At 30.9% G+C, this 19,003-nt stretch overlaps 1 protein-coding gene across 2 annotated transcripts in view; it reads left to right on the forward strand.

The window, feature by feature from the left end:
- Positions 1-19,003, forward strand: part of LOC124365278 (sodium-dependent neutral amino acid transporter B(0)AT3) — a 66,773-nt gene that overhangs the window by 42,225 nt on the left and 5,545 nt on the right. Inside the window, exons 5-12 of one of the 2 annotated variants that reach the window (XR_006922732.1) lie at positions 866-976; positions 3,429-3,670; positions 6,229-6,373; positions 7,251-7,452; positions 9,290-9,449; positions 10,515-10,677; positions 11,952-12,152; positions 13,707-13,789. Coding sequence is in view for 1 of the 2 variants with exons in the window: in XM_046821242.1 (XP_046677198.1) it covers positions 866-976; positions 3,429-3,670; positions 6,229-6,373; positions 7,251-7,452; positions 9,290-9,449; positions 10,515-10,677; positions 11,952-12,152 (1,224 nt within the window). In the remaining variant the exon portion in view is untranslated. The remainder of the gene's footprint in view (positions 1-865; positions 977-3,428; positions 3,671-6,228; positions 6,374-7,250; positions 7,453-9,289; positions 9,450-10,514; positions 10,678-11,951; positions 12,153-13,706; positions 13,790-19,003) is intronic. The other variant, XM_046821242.1, reaches the window with a different exon arrangement.

Raw genomic sequence — 19,003 nt, forward strand, 5'->3', positions numbered from 1 at the left:
TTACAATAACGTCATTTGACGCATGCTATACATGTTAACCATGTCTTGGCAAATAAAGAAATTTTATTTGATTTGATTTGATTCATTGCGGCTTCTTTATATCAGGTTTCCAGCGTTCAACTAGCTTCAGCTAGTTGCGATATAACTTCACCTCCATCAACTCTCATGTATGCTGGTTGAATAGAAATGATGCCACAGTACACAAATAATTTTCATTCTTAATTTTGATAAAATGAACCAAATTACACTTAACTTTTATAATTTTATTTTAACTTCGGCAACATAATTTATTATAAATATCATATACTCAAAAACAGGCTATAACCATAAAAATACTGTAGTGTATGCAATTTTTAAAGATGAAATCAAATTAAAATGTATTTACTAAGAGGACTATAATTTAAACTATTAACTATAAACATTAGAACTATAAAGTCTTCTCTCAACACGATGTTAATTCTCAGTTTAAACCGGATTTTATTATTTATAGGCTACTAAAAATTAAAACAATTGATTTTTTATATTTTCTGTGGGATTGTTAATCTTTTTATGCCATTGGAATGTCAAGATATAATATACTGTTTCCCCATTTTAAATGAAAAATGTGTTTTAATTGTATTTATTTGCTTATGTATAACAAGTACAATATAAGTAAACAAATTTTTAATTTCACAACGTAAATAGTTTTAGATTAATTTTAAATTATTTAAAACACATATAGAGTATATAAAACTGATCTTTTCAAAACATATCTTCTTTAGAATGTTCTTCACTTTTGCGGGAATACTGTAACCGTGCCCGAAATTACTAAACTTTTTAAATACTTCAAAGTGTAAATTCCAACACATTTTTGTTTGCTTTCTAGGTCGTCTACTTCACTTCTCTGTTCCCATATATTGTGCTCACCATATTCTTCATCCGTGGGATCACTCTGAAAGGAGCAGGAGAAGGAATAAAACATATGTATATGCCTAAGGTAAAATGGATACTTAAAATAATTACATTCCTACTCGTTAGATATTTTATATATTGCTGAATATTGTAAGTCGAGTGAAATAAAACTAGTGAAGTAACATATAGCTTATTACGGTCCCTATACAATAATACTGGTTACACAAATTTAAATCACTGTATGCATATATATGAAACATGTGCAGTGCTCCCTTACGCGCGTTAAGTATACAGTGCAGTCATGTTGTTAATATGTTTTAGGAGTAAAAACAAAATAATAAGTTTGTTGTGTTTATGTGTAGTGAAAGTTTCAATATGTCAAAATAAATAATCCTAAAAAAAATTTATGAACTAATTCAATGTGGTTTCTCGGGATATTTCTATGTGCGAGGCTGGAGTTTAGCCACAAAAACCAGTGATCAACCTGTGGAAACCTTTTAAGTGGATATCGTCTTTGGGGAGAAAACTTGTTAGTAATTGTTATAAAAATTATAATGAAACAAACTATATATACATCTTGGTGTCCAGGTTTTGTCGTACATAAAATATTCTTCAAGTTCTTCAAATTCATTTATAATGTACGTAAATCCTCTTTCGGCAGAGTGTTGAACAGCAATATCTTATAAACGTATGGAATATTACTTGCTATTCTAGAAAAATTTTGAAAATTCAATTTTTGGCCATGACTATGGAAATTATAAAAAAGTTTTAGTGATATCACCAAAATAACCTTTTTGGTAATCTTGAAACAACCCATTCTCTGCTGGGACTTACGCAATGTATCTTCTTCATCTAAATTAAACTCCTCAAGATTACTCGCTAATTTCGACTACTTCTGAGCGTGTGGAAGTTTAGAAGTCCCAGTTACGCAAGCTTTCCAGTCTTGTTCTTCCACTTAGTTTAAATTTTCGATCCGGTCTTAACCTTCAGTACCGTTCATCCAACATTTGCAGGGCAAAGAACACGAGGGCTGTGTTGGGGAAGAAATCAACTCCTTCGCTTCTCTACCTCCTCAATCTCGTTTTATAACCAGATCGATTACGGCAGCGTACTATAAAATATATAAGAGTTTTTCGCAGCTGAAAACACTATCCTTCTCGCTGAATAGGAGAAAGTCAAATAGAAAGGTTCACTCTATCAAGCATTTAGAGCTCAGGTTTTAAGAATCTAGAAACAAGAATTTTAGCCTAGTGTGTACGGGTCCATGTTTGATTATTTTATGTTGTTATTTATAAAAGATAACATAATGGTCTCATATAGTTAGTTACCACGACATTTTAAGTTCATTTTTGTCTCTAAAACCAAAACATTACACTTTAAAATAAGAGCTAAATATTTATTGCACCAACTCCATCCTAAGCTCGTTGAAGCTTAATACTTCACCTTTATTTTCACTGACAGCAACAAATCAAACTTACGATGTTACAAAGCCACTGTAATTGTAAAATCATTACCGATTGCCTGTCCAACAACTGCCTCAACATAACGTAGCGAAGTTAGGGAAGAGTTGATTCAATGTGAATATTGAGTTTATCTCTATTTCACCACTCAGTGCAGCGTTTCAAATCAGATACTGTCACAGACTTGATTCCAAGAATCTGGAGTTCACGTCCGTCTGAAGAGATCCAAAAAAGTCGAAGACGATGACGTTCAAGTGAAATCTTTGCATCGTTTCGACACCAGAGACGCCTAGACTACAAAACTCTGTCTGGTGTACCCAGCAGCCATCCACTGTAATCTAGATGAAGAGGTCTTTCATTACAGAGTTCTAATTGTTCTATTAGGTGCACAATGTATGCATTACATTATTTTAGTAACGATGCTTAAGCACGCCAGAACAACCGAGTTTTCTACACGTAATGTAGCTATGATGGGAAGGATTGATTCAATACTAATATCCGAAACGTTTTTTTATCTCTTTATACGGCTGTGGATTCTAGATTCCAGGGGTCAAGTCTTTATTAACAGGGTCAGATTTTAGATTCTGCACTGAGCGGAGGTGTAATGCAGGTTAACTCAATATTCGAATTGTCTCAACATATTAGAACTAGTAAGTTGGGACAGTAACCCTAGTTTTTGACGTTATTCAGAGGTATATTACAAACAATCTAAAGGCCATTCAACATATGAAACATTCAATGACAATATAAAGGTCCATGCAGTTGAGTTGGCACTGCTTGTTGACGATAGTCGATGGTGCATCACTATCAACACTCGATGAATCCAGTATAGATTGTTCTGTCTCATTATCAAAATCTGCTAAAAATTAACATAGCAGGCACATTTATCAAATTATTGGAGCAATAAATACAAACATCCTGGTTAACGTGTCAAGCAAATAATCTAAATTTTAAACATGGTAAAGCCCAAGCAGTAGATCCTTGAACTGTTGCTATACCTGATATTACTCATCTAAATACGTATTACATCAACTAGTATCTTAATATTGTATTATATCCTAATGTTCTATTTTTTAGGTCGATAAGTTATTACAGCCTACCATATGGCTGGATGCTGCCACCCAAGTATTTTATTCCTTCGGACTTGCGTTTGGATCCCTAATCGCTTTCGGGAGCTACAATCCTCCCAAGAACCATTGCGTAAGAGACGTCATTCTTGTGTCCATTTGTAACGCCTTCACCGCTATTTATGCCAGTATAGTTGTCTTCACCATCCTTGGGTTTAAGGCTGTCTCAAATGTTGATAAGTGTATGGAAAGGTCAGTTGTATTATTAGGTAGTATGTAGCAGGTAATAGTACATTACATTTAATTATACCTGAACCACCGCAGTAGAAGTATTATAGGACTTAAATATTGCTTCGTATTACAGCAAAATGCCTATTTTACGTCCTTTGTACTTTACCTATATTACCTTTAGCGGTCCTAAGTCGCTAGGCCTGTGCCTACAGACCGAAAACTGTTATAAGTTTTATTTTGTTATACTCATAAACACGTGTTAAAGATTTTACCATCGTTTCGTTAATTAAAGAATAAAATATTTTATAGCAAAATATTAAGTATAGGAAGTATATTACATATAACTGTATTACAACGTAGTATTGACTAAATCGGGATCTTCCACTATTTTTGGAGGATTGAAATGTCCTATATGATACAGAAATTGCTGTTAGTTACTCGTTTTGTTTACTTATCTCTAACTAATGGCTGTCTTAGATGTATACAGAGTGTCCCGTAACTCTCTGGACATACTACATCGTTGCTCAGGTCAATTAATACAAAACATATTTTACCATTATTATGAACATGGTTCTCCGATGCTTAGTTTCCCATTTGTCTGTCTGTATGTGTGTTTTTTTTTATATAAAAATTTAATAATATTAAAAACCAATATATTAAATTATACCAAATTTAGCACGAATATTTATAATACTAAAGCCAGTTAGTGAAAAAGATGTCATGAAATTATAATTCGGATTTTCAAAATGGCGGCCATTAAAACTTTTAAACTTATAAAAAAATTTTTAACCAGCATTTTTTTCAAGACTTACAAGAATAGCAGTTTTTATTCGATTTTATTACAAATCTAATGACACCAAAATTATTACAATCAAATAATAAATAACTGATTTAGAGCAGATTTACTGTGACAAGACATGGCTTACATTGTGAGTTGCCGGTTATTCAGTTTTTGTATTGTTGACTATTCGCTGAGCACCCGTTGAGAAAATATATATAGATAGTTTTTATTTGCTATCAAATTGAGAACTGCACAAAGTGATGTATATACTACAATTAATTCCAGTAAGGTTGTGGGGTTGCACACCATTGAAATACACCATAATGTGTTGCATAGACACAATACCAGGCACGCAAGAAAATGTATGCTGCTGATCCACAGAACAGCCGTATTCGAAAGGACACCATCGTATGAGTTAACAATCTACCAGATGTCTTAAAAATCAAGAAACCTATTGGCCAAGAAAATGTTAAGTAAGTGGCTGCAAGACAATGCGTTTAACACCGTACACGAATTCTTTTCTTGGGGCTACACGAAGAAAAATAAAGTTATTGTTAACCGTAATTACTTTGACTTGTTTGAAGTGTAACATTTAATGGTGAATTTATTAATAAAGAATATAGACTAAGAAATTTAACTATTAATAATTTACAATACATATACCTTTTTATTTGACAATGACTGTTGACTTTAATATAACAACTGCTACAAAACATGTATTAGACTGTTGTAAACTAGTCTGGAACTGTTTATCACATTACTTTAGGCTAAACTCAGAAGTTTATTTGTTAGCGTTCAAAAATAACATGCCCGAACAAGGATTCGAACTTGAGTTCGGCGCTAACCTCTCAGCTATCAAGAACAGCTATGGGGGGGGGGTTTGAGGGGTTGTATTCTGAGGTAGAAGTATGTACTACTGTTCCATATTATTAAGGTCCCAATAACCATTTCGGGAAAGGGGCTCGAGAAATAGTTCTTACTTTTGAATCAACAAGTTTAGATACCCGAGTTCGAAAGTTAACCACAAACACTAATATTAGTAAACCTACAATAAATGGAGTTACATTCAAAATTAGCTTGTTTAATTCTGCATACAAAATCTTTCAGTTCTTATGTCAGTAACAACGAATAAAGTACCAGTTTTTGGTGCTTTTCAACCAAATTGCTTTACTGGGCAGTCCAACAAATTCTGCTTTAGTCACGTTATGGAGCCCTTAAGGCAATAATCTAGGGCGTTTAATTTTGTAAACCTCTATGTAATGTGTTTAATTTTTAACACATATGTAATTGAGTAGGCTTTGCTCATTTACCACTTTCGGCGCCTTTTCATTCTAACGCCAACCCGTCAGACTGCCGATGCCAAGGCATCTCCGCCCTAGGCAGTCTGAAGGTTTGCGCTTTTCCAGACAGGCCTCTTGGGACCTTATCTTTTTTGGACCTCATGGACCAAAGAAATCCCCTACTGAATAAGGTGTCATAAGGTCGTTTGGATGCCAATCCTTCTGTCTGTTTGTCCGTTTGTGCGATAAGTCTTAATATGACTGATGACAGTCATAGACTGGAAACTTGATACAGAGGTTCCTGTTGGTCCAAGAAATATATTTATTTTTAGGTGAAAAGGTCTAAGTGCAGTCCACCCGCGTGTAAGAGCGATAGCACTTTCATTACGTTCTTTCGGGTTTATACATTTCCCGTTATATTGGATTATTTTGATATTTACATGATGCAACTGCAAATAGTAGGCAAAGCATAAATTTGTATTTCATTTGTAATATTTTAACTAATATTTCCTTTTCAGTAATAAGCTGAAACTTGAAACTCTCGGAATTCTTGAAGCACAAACAAGTATGGAGCAATATGAACGATATATGCTGAAAATATCAAATGAGACGTTTTATACTCATCACTTGGAAAGGTGCAGTTTACAAGAACAGCTTGATCAGGTAACCTCTGCAATTACGTTTGAAGGTCTTATGAAGTATGGTAGTAATACTATTTTCTGTTTAAGCTTTTACTAGATACCTAATAATAATATAATCATTGAACTCTCCACTTATTGGCAGGTTGAAGAAGGGCATTGGACCAAACAGAAATTAAACAAATTGATAGGAAATCAGCAAGACTCAGTGTTAAAAGTAGCAATGGAAAAATCATATATTATACAAACACATACAAATATATTCAGTAAATCAATACAACAAATAGACTACTTTTAATCTGTTTCGTTTTATTTTTCATAATAGAGTCATATACATTGCTTAAGGCTAAGGATAATGGTTTGCTTTCCTAAAAAATTTTAGTTATTGGACAAAACAGTCAATTTTTTTTAAGAGATTAAGAAATATTTTAAAGAATTTAGCTTTAAGGTGAGCAGTAAGGAAATGTGATAATAATTTGTAATTTTTCAAGTATTTCATTTGTATCTTATTACTGTATATAAATAAGACTTCTATTTCTTGTATTATAACATAAGTTACCGCCCTCAAACTTTTAAACAACTAATCCCTCTAAATGCATAAGTGATGTGAGAAACAAGCAAGTGATATTATTTGATAGCAAATAATGGTGGTTGATTTGGTTAGAAAAATCAGCATTGAATAGAAATTGTGTTGGCTTTTTGGACACTGTTTCGAAAAACATAAGAATGGGGGATACGTGTTATGATCAAGTAATTGTAATTATATTATGTTTATATCCTTTAGGTTGGGGATCATCCTCTCTTTAAAGCTTTATTATTATTACTTGTTATAAGTATCTTCATCTTAATAATTTTACTATTATGAAATGTGTGATGTTATATTATGTGTTTTATGTTTCCAGGCAGCTGAAGGGACTGGTCTTGCATTCATAGTATTCACTCAGGCCATCGTGGAGTTGCCAGGTGCGCCTTTCTGGTCGGTCATCTTCTTCCTCATGTTGTTATCCCTGGGAATAGGCTCTCAGATTGGGATCCTTGAAGGGATGCTGTGTACCATATTTGACATAGAATTGTTTAAGCGGATCAGTAAACCTGTCCTGACAGGTATTGGAGTGTAACTTTTTTAATATTTGCGTTATTTTGGGAAGTGTTATCACTTGATAATGTTATAAGAGGGAGAGAAAGATATATGAAAGGAGAAGAGAGTGAGTGAGTGAGAGCAAGAGAGAAAGAAATGTGGATATTTAAGGAGCTATGCATGTGTTATAATACCCAGTCATAATCAGAATGTTTGTTCGAAATGTTAATTTAGTAATAAGATTACACTCCAGTGGCAGACCAGTATTGGATCCATCGATGGTAGGTACAAGCCGCAAACAAAAATGTTATCATATTGCATTTTCTGAAAAATTTTAATACAAATGTAGACGTCATATCAGACTTGAACTCTGACGAAGTTGTTAGTAAATTTTTCATGAAAGAAAGCAAGAAAGTTAATGTATATTGATTTTTATCGTTTACTTTGCTACGCACTACCTAATTATTTTCTCATAGGTTTATATTTTTTGCTTATTTTCTTTTAAAGAGCTTCAAACCTATAAAAACATATTTCATACAAATTACAAGATTATTCTTCCTGCCTTCCACTTGTGGTAGGTAAATTATTACAAAACTCACAAACAGTTTTAGGAGGTGGTGCAAATAACCTTATCTAATACACTCCAATGACATCATATTAACAATTCTGATTAATCTATGTGAATAATATTCTCATATTCTCGAGCATTTAAACTAGAAGTTCAATTATTAACAGTTATTATAGAAGAGAGAAATATTAATTTTTTATTCAGAAGCAATGCCCAAAAATTACTATTGCTCTTTATTTGTAGAACAAATGTATTATTGATTACTATTTGAAAAATAATTAGTTAAACACCATTGAATGGGTGCTTCCTTTAGTGAAGATTTTGTAGCTGGTGTGCTGATTGATCATAGCGTTCCATAGCTTAGCATAGATAAAGAGGTGATTTAATAACATAGAGTAGACAATATGAAAGCTCAAGACAATATAAGGCTTTTTCCTTCACAATCCTTCCATCGTCAAAAACAAACTTCAAACAAAGAATATAAGGCTCGTCTGTTCAGAGCCGACACAGAGGGGCTTTTTAAGGATATTGTACCTGTCAGTATCATTTTATTTTATGAATATGATAGAAAATTTTACACAATTAAGGTAAATATTTATACTATAGTCAATACACAGAAAATATCTTGTGTATATATTACAAAAAAGTTTGGTCAAGGATTTTGATAATACAATTATTTTCCCAATACACTCCTATCATCAAACATATTTCACACTGATCTGATATCATATTAAATTTTCGATATATTGGAAAATGTATTTATTATTAATTTTATTTAAGTATTTATATAGGCTATCCTTGGAGATAAATGAAGCAAAGAAAAATTTAATTGTTAAGTAAAATTGGTGATTAAGACTTTGTTAATATTGATTGTCTGTTAGCAGGTACTTAACCAACAAAAGATTATACAGTTTCAAATTGAGTCCTAGCCATGGGAATTCTGGTCATAGTTTTATTGGTAGATTATTTCATGTTAAGTTAGGTGAATAAGGCTAGATGAGATTAATTGTTTCTTAGGAAGTGCTCAATCAACCATAAATAATACAGTTTATATAGAGTCATATAAAACACATTAAGATTATTTATGTGTATGTATTCACATTTTTAAGTAGTTTTAGTAACCCAATTTTCTGATTGAAGACACTCATAATGTAAAGTAGTATTACGAGTGATTAATTCCCCATATTCCTGCCCATGCCTACACCTCTGCTCAAATTTTTGCCATTGCAATTAAGGGAACTATCCTATTTATTATCATATGACCAACATGTATTATTCCTTGTTTACTGTTTCAGCTTTTGTCTGTGGGATTTGTTTTCTTGTGGGTTTGATCTTCACAACAGGTGCTGGAGAGTATTGGCTCAAGTTGTTCGACTCATTCGCTGGAACCATCGGCTTAGTCATGATTGCCTTCCTGGAAATGGTGGCAGTCATGTTTATATATGGACACGAAAAGTAATCTTGATTTACTATAAAACACACAATGACATGATTATTAATAAGTACTTATTCTGTTAGAAAGAAATAGATTATTTTATTAATAGGTTTGGAATGAACTCTTAGTGTGAAATCCTAGTTGTAAAATTATAGTATATGACAATAATTATATTAAATGTATTACTTTTAATACCCTTACTGTGAACCTGTCCTGAATGATGATAAGTATTCTAATAAGACAACAAGTGTACTAGTACTAATATTCATGTCGAGAAATTTCAAGATTTTGTTGTATGCTCCATACATTATTTATTATTTTTTACACAGTACTGCTAAAAATGAAATTGGTGAGAGCATGTGCTATTCTTTGAACTCCAAACATCTTGTGTTCTACCATCTTGAAATTTCCATCCTTTATGGGTCCATAGACATAATTATTTTTGTAAGGACACTTTTTTATTACTTATTACATGGTTTTCTTTAACCCATTGTAAATTAAATTTGTAGCAATATTTGCTACATATTCTTTTTTATTGCCACACAAAAGCATAAGCCTTTTAGAGAACAGGTTTTATTATTTACAATATGGTTATTCTTAGAGTCAATAAACATCTAATTAGTAACAATATGCCCCCCACCTCATGACGTTCAGAACTCTTATGTTTCACAATTTTCAATTTTATTTTCTATTAAGTTCAATAAACGTTACTTAATTTTAGAAGAAATGCTTTGATTATTATTTTAACAAATAAATATTAAATTTGAGTACTGAAACTATTTACTTTACAGCTTCCTATTCTTGAGAAAAAGTCATTCTGATTGATAAACAATTATTTTAATGTTTAACATCTACAGAGTACTTTGAAATCTTGGTTAAATTATCTCTCCAGCATTATTAGAATTCACAAAACTAAATAATTTATGAGATTAAAAAATATCCTTTATGTTGAAGACATGACGGGTTACAGACCAGGACTGTACTGGTAGATCACTTGGAGGTTCCTTGCCCCTCTGATCATGTTCAGTATTTTGACATCATCTATCGCTTTCCGTATCATTGAAAAACCTACTTAATGTTTTCAGGTTCACCCAGGATATTGAAGACATGACGGGTTACAGACCAGGACTGTACTGGCAGATCACTTGGAGGTTCCTTGCCCCTCTGATCATGTTCAGTATTTTGACATCATCTATCGCTTTCCGTATCATTGAAAAACCTACCTACCACGCCTGGGATGCTGATACAGTAAGTTTGATAACATTGACTTGTTGGGTTAGTTACAGTTCAGAGAGTGGAGATTGAATGTCTGTGACAATATTTTTCAGTAGTTTGTTATGTTGAATACTCTACATTCTTTGAACAAACCAACATTATTATAGTCATTAAGTCACATAAATATAAAATTACATAAATGTAATGAAACCAATTTTATAAGTCATACATAAAACTAGTAGTTAGTAAATACAACAATGTTCTAATATATATATTTATTTTATTATTTATAAGTCCAAAAGACAAAAGTATACTTCAGAAGTGTTGTCTTTACTAACTACTATTTTTAAATTTATTTCTATTTGCTCCAAATGTAAATAGAAAAAAACATGTACCCAAGGTCATGAATATTCAAATTTATTAGTTACAGTAAGAGTTAGTCTCAATGCCCACTTTCTTTACCCATTCCGGGGGCTTACTAAGGACACACAGTATTAGGTTGGATATTGATCATGTATATAATATGCAATAACAATATGTAATACAACAACACATTTAAGCCAAAAACACAATAACAATTTGTTTATAAAAGAAATAATAGAAAGCCTTATTTTAGTCCTACAAAAGGTAACAAGAATAATAACGATAAATAACAACAAGAAATTAATTCACAATAACATAATTTATATAAACTAGGCAATATATAAACAAAGCAATAAATTATATGATCAGATGGTAACAGCATAAAACTGTTATTGGAAATCAGGGCTGATATAAAAATAACTAATTGTACAATATTAGAATCACATATAAGCAGATTTACTCACTAGTACCATGCCTTCCTTATTCACACAATTCCAGGAGCAGACCAAGGTGATACATTATTCAGAAAGATATTGAATATTGTAGTGTTGATGATCATGGTGAATTTATTACAAATTAGGTCAAGCCTGTTTCCAATTCCAGAGGCAGGCCAAGGACACATAGTGATCTGGATAGGATCTGACTATTGATTCCAGTGTCAGAACAATGTACACTAATAAGAGAATACACTAAATAGATTTTGATTATTGCTTAGACATTGTTGTTGCTCATACCGATGCTCATTAGGAGATACAATATTAGTTGTAGATGTGGGCTGTGACATTATTGTTAATCTGTGTGATACAGATGTCCTTCTTGTACAATAATTCCAGGGGCTGATCAAGGAGACACATAAGTATTGCAATAAGTGTTGATCATGATATGTTTTATCATAAGTGTTTGTGTAATACTGTTAACTGGTAATCTTGTTTGCACAATTCCAGGGACAGACCAAGGAGACGCAATACCCCGGGTGGGTGTTGATCATTGCAGTTTTGATGATCACTGCTAGTGTGATACCTATACTAATTGTATTCCTGTTACGTCGCTTCCAATGCCTCAAATACGACTTAGACATACACCAAGGAGCCATTCGACGTATTGACACAACTGTGTCCACTAAAGAGATGATGACTGATATTGATGTAAGTATCAAATACTTGGACTTTGATAAATTAATAATTGTAAACCGTGTACAGAGTTTTGTAATGACATATACTGTACTAATTGCTTGCTTCTGTGATAATGTTGCATTTATAATATGACTTGGTTTTTGTTTTATAACAAATGCAGAACTTCTAAAGTTTTCATAGATTATTTGTTTTCTTAATTCATAATAAATAAGTTGAACATTTCTAGGTTGTACCATTTACAACTGTAATATAATAAAATTTTGTTTCTTTTATTCACTTCCTATTCATTATACAGCCGACTGGAGGAAAACTGATGAGCGGCTTAAATACAACACACAGTGGAGCCTATAGAGAAATAATCATACAGCTTCTCCCAGAAGTGTCTTTTAAATATTATAAAGTATAATTATTGTTAGTTGCATTAAACCACTAATTACAGAATACAAGTAGTTGTCTATTGAGATATGTTTAGCAATCTATGGTACCTACATGATTCTCTATATACTTATGTTGGACACAGTGGTGCAGTCTTGTAATATACATATGGTGGTGTTAGTGAACATGGCTTAGAATACAAACTAAAATCAATATGTTTATTTTTATGATACTTAAAAGAAGTAAATGTGTACAAATACAAGAATATTCATTATAATTTAATATTTGAGTTAATTATAAGTTTTTTACATGTGTTTTAGTGTTTTTCAACATTTGTCGTTAAAGGTTGTGCTTATTTTCTTTTGACGTTTTAATTTAGATTTTACATAATGTAAATATTTTGAAATTGGGTTTATTTTCACTTGAATGAAATTATGGACTCACATGCAATTAGTACACACATATGTATTTAGCCAAATAAAATCCTTTTAGATTAAAATATTAAGGATAACACAACAATAAGCAGGACTCTTCCGAATATGTGCTACCATACATTTCCTTAATTGCAATGAAATCTTAAATACAAAATACAGTAATGTTGTATCATCAAATAAAACTCAAAAGTTAATGGCCAAATATTGTGTTGTAAGTGATTTATATATCAATATAGATTATAACAATTTTTTAAAGTTATTCTTTATTTTGAATGCATTTATTTTCAATTAATTTGTTTTTACTCTTTGTTTTATGCTTATGATAAACAAGAATTTTGTTTAATTTGGGAACAGTATCTTTTCAGTATTTTTTATTATATATATTAGAAAGTTATATACTGCTATATTACTTCAATAGTAAGTGTGTAGGCAGACAGCCTAATAGCCAACCGTTCTATCCTTCACTGAACTAATATTCATGTAATTAATTTGCCTCATCTAATAAACCTATGGTTAAAGAAAAATTCTATTAACAGAGGCAAACCAAAAGTCAAAAGCTGCAAGTTAAAACAAAACGAAACTGAAAAATTGTAGACTATACTTTTTGTCTCATTACTTTCGAGTTTCTTTTATTCATGTTAATAATATGTTAGTAGAATCTGAGTTGTGTAATGGTTTTTGTATTGGTTTTTACATACGTATTTTAAGGTCTGTAACATATTTATGTATATATTTCAGCTTATTTGTCTTGTTTTAGTTGTAAGCTGTGTGGAGATGTATGCTTAGTTCTGCGCTTTTTTATTTGTAGTCAAATTCGTTCTAATTTCATCGCCAGACTCAGTGAGTTTATTGTGCATGCATTTGAAAAAGCACTCTTAAGTTAAATAATTTTAAAACACTTTAAGAAATAAACACTTTGATTAAATTTGCACTAAAATGTGACTCATAAAGTAAACATTCTAAATATTAAAAACCTAAATAATTTATACAATTTAATGATGCACAAGCTAATGCATGTTATTTAGAGATATTACATTTTTCTGAACTTTTAAAATGACAAACATGTTGTGTTTTACTATTGATGATAAATAATTTGAACGGATAACAGAATTACAGACTCACTCGCTATGTTCAAAAATTCAAACGCTGGAAAGTAAGTACATATATAATTTTATTGAAATAAATTTAATTCATTAAATCAACTTTGAAGTACTCTTGTATTTTAAAAATGTTAAAGATTTGTGCCACAGGAATGTGGGGTATCCTTAAACAACCACATATTTAATAACAATTGGATATCAGATTGGGTTTACAAATTAAATGTCATTTTAACCCTTTTAAGGTTCTATTCTGTTCAAGAATTAAAGACAATACATTCAATAATTATTATTACTTACTATCCTTACATGTATTTTTATTAATATTAGCATTGTTTCATAAACATAACGCATTATATAAATACAGTAATATCTTAAATTATATAATCAATGATATTATTAAAATAATTGTCATAGTATTTTCAGTATAAGATAGTTTACTAATATTCATAGATAGAGACTAAAGCTACAGGCTTTTTAGTTTTCAATAAAAGTATATTCGTTATCGTATTGTAACTGAATTTGAAGTACTTAAAAAGTCTGCAGAATTATTACACAGACATTCTACCTCATGATAGTGCATGATAATCATAATAATTCAGAAAAACATTTGTGACTCATTAACTGAATTGTTTTAGCTGAAATCATCATAATTCTAAAACAACAGCTATTCTTTATAATACAGCATGATTTTAATGATAAAATATAATAGTCTTGAAATAGTATGTCTTAGACATACAGAAGTGTTTTAGTGAAAACAAATTCTGTATGCATGGTCTGTGTTTATTGGGAAGATTCCTCAGGTCCAAGCTCAGCATCAACTGTACAGGCTCAGAAAATCAGACGTACAAAAATAAGAAAAGAAACACTTGCTGGATCTGTCTTAAAAGTCTGTTGTGTTTTAAATTTCATTAACTACATTCGTCGTACGGTTTGTAGTTGATCGCTTTTGTGCAAAACATTTATTAAAGCCCCATGTTGATAAGCTCTATTAATCCCATCAATGAAGTAAATCTCTTCTAACTCAAGGAGATCAAGGTATCAATCTGTCCCATCAAAAGACTGATGGCACCAATAGCTACCAGAAGATGGTGTTCACATATGGTTGAGGCGGACACAAACCAGTCACTGAGTGTATTGTCCGACTATCCTTCTAGATAAGTACCAGTAATATCTAATACTCCTTATTGCTGTAGCAAATTATAGATTAATTAATTAATTATGCAAAGGTAGAAGTGGTAGAAGTGGCAGTTAGAAGTCATAATATCATGATCCTAATTACATCACTTGATGGTTGTTTTCAGGTCTTGACGTTTAATAGCAAAGACAATTACTGAGTTTCTTTAAATACATTTTAGATTTAATAGAGTTGGTTCAATATTTATTGATGAGTCTTGTTTAGATCATTAATTACGTAGTAAATGAGGAAACTTATTACAATATTATACCAATAAAAATTATGGTTGCCTGTAAAGTCGGTTTTACGGGCGAAGATTTTACGTGACAACGTCTTTTTCTCGGTAGAATATTTATTGATATGAATATTATTAAATTGCACAATAGGAACAAGGAATTGAATGAAAATAAGAATTGCACAAATTTTAACTATAGAAATATATTTTGTTTACTAAAACATTGTACATAATTTGAAATTAATTAAAATTTGTTATTGTAAATGGTAAAGTTGAATAAAACATTTACTAAAATTGGAATTTGAAATTCTTGCTAAACACAGTTAAATTCTAACTCCGCGCGTGGTGATTGGTCGGTTTAGTTCGTTTGTTTGGTCGCACTGTTATGACAGGTTAGAGGTTATAATTTGTTATTTTAAATGTTTGACTAGCAATACGCGCTGTTTCTTCTCAATCGACTGAATTACGATTGATTGCAGAGTGATTTAAACTAATAATTTACTTAACACTATCAACATTTGTCAATAGTATGACATAACCTATAAACTCAGTTTCTCAACTTTTGTGTCAATCTAACAATTAATCAATCAATCATAGTTTACGATAATGAAATATCAGTGTACAATTATTTACCTTTATTGTTGTAGTTGTTGTAAATGACGAATCTAAGCACTCCACATTTTCACGAATAAACATAGTTATCTGCCTTATCCCGTGCGGCGGACCCACAGTTATCTGCTTTATCCCGTGCGGCGGACCCACTGGACGGGCATCGTAATGTTACCGGGCGTTACACTTTTTCATGAGTGACTCCGAGCCGCAACCTAATTTAAGACGTTGTCACGTCAAAAACAAAACCGATTGTGATAGTAGAGTGACCAGCTGGGTTATCAATACTTGTATGAAACCCAGCAATAATTGCCAAATTAATAATTGCTTATACTAGTTCACTAATTAATTAATTAGAGGCAGTACATTTGTCTCTACCAGAGGCCCAATTTTGTTATCAGAACAGAGAAAATTTTCTATGATTGTCTGATACTTAGGAAAAGGATTCCTAACCTTCTGGCTCCTCTGCCTTTACAGACCCATGCGACAATCCATTCCATGATTCTTCTTAAGAGAAGATAACAACAGCTCTCCACACTATGCTTCCCAGACAAAAATAATACACAAATTGCTATTTTACTTAGCATAGGTTACAAGGCAGATACAAAACCATTTTATATTTTGTTTTTACTCATGGTATACTATGAGGCTAATAATCAACAAAATACACATCATGTTTATAAATTATGGCCAACGTTAAAGTAATATTAGAGAATTTTAAGAGCACCTATACAATATACTGCCACCCATTTTTAGAGAGCACCTATTTTTTTGTATACCTATACAAGATCAGCTGAATACAGTCAAACAGAATAGACCCATACAAAGCTGTGATAATTAAAGAATGAGAGACTCATTTGACTTAATTATATTGTACCTATTGTTTAACTTTTATGTTACAAATTTAAATTATGGGTTTTCAATAATGCTGTATTAATTTGATTCAAAATCACCTTATAAAAAGGTAATTCTTATCTGAACAAGTTAACTTATTTATCTAAATAATTAAACCTTTAAAGAACCAATTTCTTTAATAAAAATTACAGTAACATATATGTTACAATTACAATTTTAATATTACAATGTTATACAATATAAAATTAATAGATTTTATTATTGATTATGTATTAGGAGCAAAATACAATTTGAATTATAGGAATTATAACAATGTAGGAAAATCTGTGCTTGAATGTATGCCATTAAAAAAAGATAGGTTAGCTTGGGCAATGAAGTGTATTAATTTTAAAAGTATTTAGCACATACAGTGCTTAAGTTTTGGTTCTGCTATTTGCTATTAACACATCCGTGAACAATTAAGAACATTTGGAGTCTTCCTTCTTTGCAAAATGTTATGGCGGTTATGGGTTTTATATTTGGATAAACTATACTAAAATTCCAAAATCTACTACTCATTTAATTTTGTAAATAGGAATTTTAATATTTCATTTATTCATATTATATATATATATATATATATATATATATATATATATATATATATATATATATATTACATTTATTTAAATAAAAAAAACAAACATATAAAGCTTCTATATTTCATGGGATTTTGTGTAAAATCCCATGGTTTTATCCCTATTTTCTATATTTTATCTTCAAGAAGCAAAATAAAAATATCAAAAGAACAAGAAACACAACAAATAAGAATAAACAACCAAAAATGTAAATATTCAACTAAAACCTTCAAGGACCCAGCTGTTATATCATTAATTGCACAAAAAGAAATTTGGAAAAGTTAATTTTATCTTAAATTTAAACCATTTAGGTGTTCAAATTTTAGAAGTAACTGTTGGGTTTGTTCAATATTTTTAAATTTTAACCTATTCAAATTTACTTCAGCACAAGGGAGACCTTATTAATTACGCTACTTTTGAATTCCCTAGAGTTTTTCATAATTTTGCAAGAACCACAACGTGGTTTGTTGCACGGTTCATATCCATTAGTAACGAGTTGGTGTAATTTAGGAAATTAAGGTTGGACAAGTTTGTTTTCCAAATTTAGAGGTTTTTGAAATATTATTCTAGGTGCTTTAGCCATAAAAGTTTGGGTATCTTGAGAGGAAAGTAGGACATTATGGGCAATTTTCATAATACTGTTAATTTTGTGTAGTACAGGAAAAAAATTGTGTAATAAACTTTAGTTGTGTTTTATAATTGAAGCTATGTTTTAGTTTGTTTATTTGATTTTTTAAAATTTTATCTGGGTAATTTACATGTTTAATAGTGTTGCTTAATTTTTCAATGTAATTTAAGAAGTCTATAACATTGCTGCATAGTTTCTTGGCTCGTATAGATAAAATTTTTGGAATAGACTTATTTATATACGTTGGATGGCAACTTGAAAAATTTAGATAGTTCATTGTGTTTGTTGATTTAACATATAGTTTTGTTTTTATGTAGGCTGATTTGAAAAAAATTTCTAAATCTAAAAAAGTGATCATTACATCAGAATAGTTCCATGTAAACTTCAAAGGAGACAACTCTTGAAGATTCTTCAAAAACTCTTGCAAAGATTCCATCCCATGATGCCATATGAAAAACATATCATCAATAAAACTTACCCATTTCAGTGGTTGAAGATTTTGTGAGGCTAAAATTTCTTTTCAAATTCACCCATGAATAGGTTAGCATATGAGGGATCTATCCTGTTGCCCATAGCTGTACCAGAAATTTGTAGATAATTTTTGACGTTAAATTTAAAACTATTCATTGTAAGGATGAATAGGTTTAAACTGATGAAAAAGTTGGTCGATGGAATAACATTTTTTCTGGTGTCTAGAACACTCTCTACAGCCTTCAGACCCTCTTTATGTGGTATGTTTGTGTATAGACCATTTACATCTACTGTTTCAAGGATTGCATTTTCTGGAATTGGTTATTTAAAAGTAGTAATTTTTCAATGAGTCAGTAGAATTTTTT

Source organism: Homalodisca vitripennis, chromosome 1 (assembly GCF_021130785.1).
Source record: "Homalodisca vitripennis isolate AUS2020 chromosome 1, UT_GWSS_2.1, whole genome shotgun sequence".
Lineage (NCBI taxonomy): Eukaryota > Metazoa > Arthropoda > Insecta > Hemiptera > Cicadellidae > Homalodisca > Homalodisca vitripennis.